General features: G+C 47.6%; 1 protein-coding gene across 1 annotated transcript in view; it reads right to left on the bottom strand.

The window, feature by feature from the left end:
• The window catches only part of LOC106818657 (voltage-dependent T-type calcium channel subunit alpha-1H-like), a 29,061-nt gene that overhangs the window by 19,293 nt on the left and 5,288 nt on the right, over positions 1–4,480 (bottom strand). Inside the window, exons 4-6 of the mRNA XM_014823347.1 lie at positions 4,055–4,181; positions 3,638–3,856; positions 3,156–3,348 (exon numbers count right to left, since the gene is read on the bottom strand). Coding sequence (XP_014678833.1) covers positions 3,156–3,348; positions 3,638–3,856; positions 4,055–4,181 — 539 coding nt within the window. The remainder of the gene's footprint in view (positions 1–3,155; positions 3,349–3,637; positions 3,857–4,054; positions 4,182–4,480) is intronic.

Here is a 4,480-nt window from a genome sequence, read left to right as displayed (position 1 = left end):
GAGAGAGAGAGAGAGAGAGAGAGAGAGAGAGAGAGAGAGAGTGGGAGAGAGGGAGAGAGGGAGAGAGAAAGAGAGAGAGAGTGAGAGAGATTTCGACGTGTCGCGCCATGTTGAATCTTGTGGCTAACACCCGCAAAGAGAGAGAGATCTCTCACACGTGTCGCGCTACGTTGAAACAAGTAGATAACACACCGCATTTGCGCCCATATTATGAACATTAGTAATGACTGCACCAATGAAAACATTAGAATCGATGTAAACAAACAAATAAATTTAAAATAGCGGCTGGCTGCATTTCAATCTGTCGTTCTATGTCACTAGAGATTCACCAAGCGACTGCGTCATACACAGACTCTAGTGACCGTGGATGATGGATCTCACCTTGAAAGACATCTCCAGAGTAAAAATCACAGTGAAAACGTAGTTGGCTGTATTTAACACGAATCGCTCCTGGAAGCATAAACAACGCCATGATAAGTACCACACACACGATACGGTAGACTAGAACCTCCTCCCTAGTCTCGTCATGGACTCTAGTAGAGGCAATCTGGCACAAGCACAGGGGCATCTTCGCCTGTAATTAGACACGGTCTCACATCTATAGTCTAACTATTATTTGTTTCAACTTCCACATCTACCATGTTTCGATCCTCTTGTTCTTGGGTTTCTTTTAACAATCGGTCTGTCAGCAGTGGGAATGCCTACTCTTAATCGCAATCAATCAACAAAGTAAAATATACCGATGAGTTTGTATAGCAGTGCCTTCTAGTCTGTCACCTCGCGAACCGACTCCATAAAGAAGTGAGTTCGTCAATAGCACTTGCTTACCAATGTATGCTAATGTAAGCCGCTAAATGGCAGGGCATTGGTCTACCGGGACTACGCTATCATACATATTACTCATAGAACATGAGCCAAGCCCTTGCCCTAAAAAGATGGTCACGGCACCCATCACCGAACATTATGAATTTAGTATCAATTTAAAGCTCATGATCTCTATTTTATCAACCCACGTGTGATGGTTGAACTTCCAACAAGAATCTTCTTATCATCCAACTGAACAAGAAGCTGTTGCTAAAGCAAGAAAATTGGCTCGCATGCAGGCCGAGAACTTACGGTGCTCTCGGGCGGTATGTTCGGTCTCTCCATCGCCAGCGTGATACAGTTCAGGGAGATGAAGATGAGGATCATGTAGTCGAACCAGCGCTGGTGAACGACCCACATACAACAACTCCTAACGCTGCAAGACACACGGGAAATCAGGTACATACTCGCACCGCGCTGCTGGTAATACTATAGCACGCTTACAGCAGAAACGTCCTTAATACTAGTAGGTAAAAGAACAGGTGATTTAATGCGATGTCGCATGATAGTTATTCTTTATTGTTGACCGCATGAGAGATATTCTTACGGGTATAGGTATTAATTGTAGATAGTATTGGTATAGGTATAGTAGGTATAGGTATAGATAGCATGGGTATAGGTAATAGTAGGGTGTAGGCGAAGATATATTTCTACTTGGTTGGAAGGCAGAGGGGACATAGTTCTAATGCTTGCTGATTGACAGATATTCGTCAAGCCTAGGTCAAGCCTAGTAGTCGGTATCAAGATATTTATGATATTTTTTATTGTCGAGAGACTGTACTTTCGGAAGGGAGAGAATTGAAGAGGAGAGAGATGTGAGAGAAGAGAGAGAGAGAGAGAGAGAGAGAGAGAGAGAGAGAGAGAAGAAAGAGAAGGGGGATGGAGAGAAAGATACAGAGATTGAGACCGATCACAGAACTGATCTACGCGAACGATGACAACAACAAACGTGCTGAAAACGCGCAGACAGATTGTGATTACACAAGATCATTGCGTACTGTAAGGCCTGCGATGAACCCAGGGCCTTCAACATACAGGCAATAAATATGATTCATGTTTCGATAACGCATGTAGGTCTTGCTAATGTGGTTCACAAACATGCCCATATTTCAGGCAGAATACATACGACTGACACGCGAACACAGAAAGTGCGAAAGTAGGCAGCATAGATTGAACGACATGCAGAAAACGAACGAGGGGGGAATAAGAGCTATCAATCAATTCCACTTTTGCTCGAAATGCACTGCTATACTCGATGCTGGCAAATATTGACCGGCGCAGTTCTGCTCGACGTTGTAGTGATTTCAGCAACTGAGTCTAAAAACCCTATATGTAAGTGTACACCGTACGTGTCGGTTATACAGCTTTTCTCTGTATACGCCGACAGTTGCAAAACATAACATGTAAATTTAATACCAAATACATACACACACCCACGGACACGCACTCACACATACGCCCACATGCCCGCGCACGTACGCCGCACACACACACGCACACAAACACGCGCGCACACACACGCACGCACGCACGCACGCACGCACGCACACACATACATACACGAGCACGCACCCGACCATACACATGCATAGGCACACGGACACACGCGCAAAGCTTCGGGAAATAAAAATTGCATAACCACCCACATGCAGACCAATCAAGCAGAATGGGAACATCCCCAAACAAAACGAGTATATATCACAGACATACTAACACGCATTTTCAGTTAATGGGCGAAACTGGAAAACATGCAGCCATCGGCCAACCTACTCAGAGGGAAAGTGTTACCAGTTGGCAACTTCCACGTGCTGTTAGTGGGCGTATATCATGCCACAAACAGTTGTTATCGGGCGAATGAACCTTTAGTGCGGCTGCTGTTACGATATTTGTTAGCCGCCAACACGAAAAACGAGTCAAACCCAACCAACGGCTCCGATTCGCAAAACTAACAGCTTCAAACGGCTTTTAGTGTGTGAATTCACATCACACGGAGCAGCGATGCGCGCTAGTGGGCGACACACGCACACACCGCGAGATTTTTAGTGTGTGAATTCCACACCAGGGGGCAGCAGCGATGTGAGCACAGGATGGGCACGTGCGCCCACGCCGCCGCGAGATGTTTAGTGTATGAATTCCACACCACGGGGTGATGGGGGGTTGGAGCGGCCAGCATCCAGGGTTGCGGCGGAGGCGGCACACCAGACTTGCGTGATACAAACCGTTGAGCATATCCCGCCTTTGTAACTCTTCCTCTAACTCATCGTCGTCTAACGACATCGCCCACGGCGTACTTTTCCTCCGCTTCTCCAGCTTGCGCTGTCGCTTCGCCTCCCTCAGCGCCCTCTCCTCGCGCTCCTGAGTCGCGCGACACTTGTGGAAGTTTTCGACGACGACGCCGACGAACATGTTGAGCACGAAGAAGCCGACCAATAGCAGGAAGGAGATGAAATATAAGAGGCGCCACTCGTCGAAGTTCTCGATCGGCTGAAACGGAGAAATTATTAGTAGAAAAGAAATACAAATAGAGGAAGTCGATAATATTCTACTTGGTTTATTGCCATCGCATATGGTATTATATGAGCGTACAAACACGCGTGCGCACACACGGACAGAAATGATACGTGTGTGGGTGAGGTAGGTCATCGACTCATCGCGTTGGTGTACGCGCATGCGTGCGTGCGTGGGTTAGTCTGTGTGTGCGTGCGTGGGTTAGTCTGTGTGTGTGCATAAATGCGTGCGTGCGCGCGCGCGTGCAAATGTATGAATAATCTACCTGCTGATCTATACCGACAGCATCGATGCCTGTGTACATGATCTGCACCCATCCGTCCTTCGAGGAGAGCACGAACAGAGCCATCAGCGCCTGGCCAAGGTTGTCGAAGTTGTATTTCTGATTCTGCCACTCGTTCCTACTGTCCTGCTGGCACTGGGTTTTGTTGCGTACGTGCTGCACATCCGGCCCGTCGCAGTAGAAGAATTTGCCCTTGAACAACTGCAAGCCGACAGACATGTTTCAGTAGAAGGAAGAAATAAAGACAAATAATAACTTCGTCCAGCGGGAAAGGAACAAAGGCAGCAATAACAGCAGCAGTCCCTCTCTTTAATTGACGCGTCCACCTAGCGTGATTGACAGGCACCGTTTGCCAACCGCCCCTCTCCCTCTCTCCCCTTTTCCCCCTCGTACACGGACCTGCACTCCGAGGATGCCGAAGATGATGAAGAAGGTGCAGCAGATGAGAACGATGTTACCGATGGGTCGTAGCGACGAGAGTAGAGTCTGTACGACCAGCTTCAGTCCCGGAGCGCGGCTTATCACCCTGTAACATACGTAACGCGAGACTGATTACCCTGTAATATACGTAACGCGAGACTGATTACCCCTCGCGTTACGTATATTACAGGGTAATCAGTCTCGCGTTACGTGTGTTACAACTGATCACCCTGTAACACACGTACCCTGTAATATACGTAACGCGAGACTGATCACCCTGTAACACACGTAACGCGAGACTGATTACCCTGTAATATACGTAACGCGAGACTGATTACCCTGTAACACACGTAACGCGAGACTGATTACCCTGTAATATACGTAACGCGAGACTGATTACCCTGT

This window comes from Priapulus caudatus, unplaced genomic scaffold (assembly GCF_000485595.1).
Source record: "Priapulus caudatus unplaced genomic scaffold, Priapulus_caudatus-5.0.1 Scaffold37, whole genome shotgun sequence".
Taxonomy (NCBI): Eukaryota; Metazoa; Priapulida; class Priapulimorpha; order Priapulimorphida; family Priapulidae; genus Priapulus; species Priapulus caudatus.
This window is presented reverse-complemented; position numbering and strand designations above follow the sequence as displayed.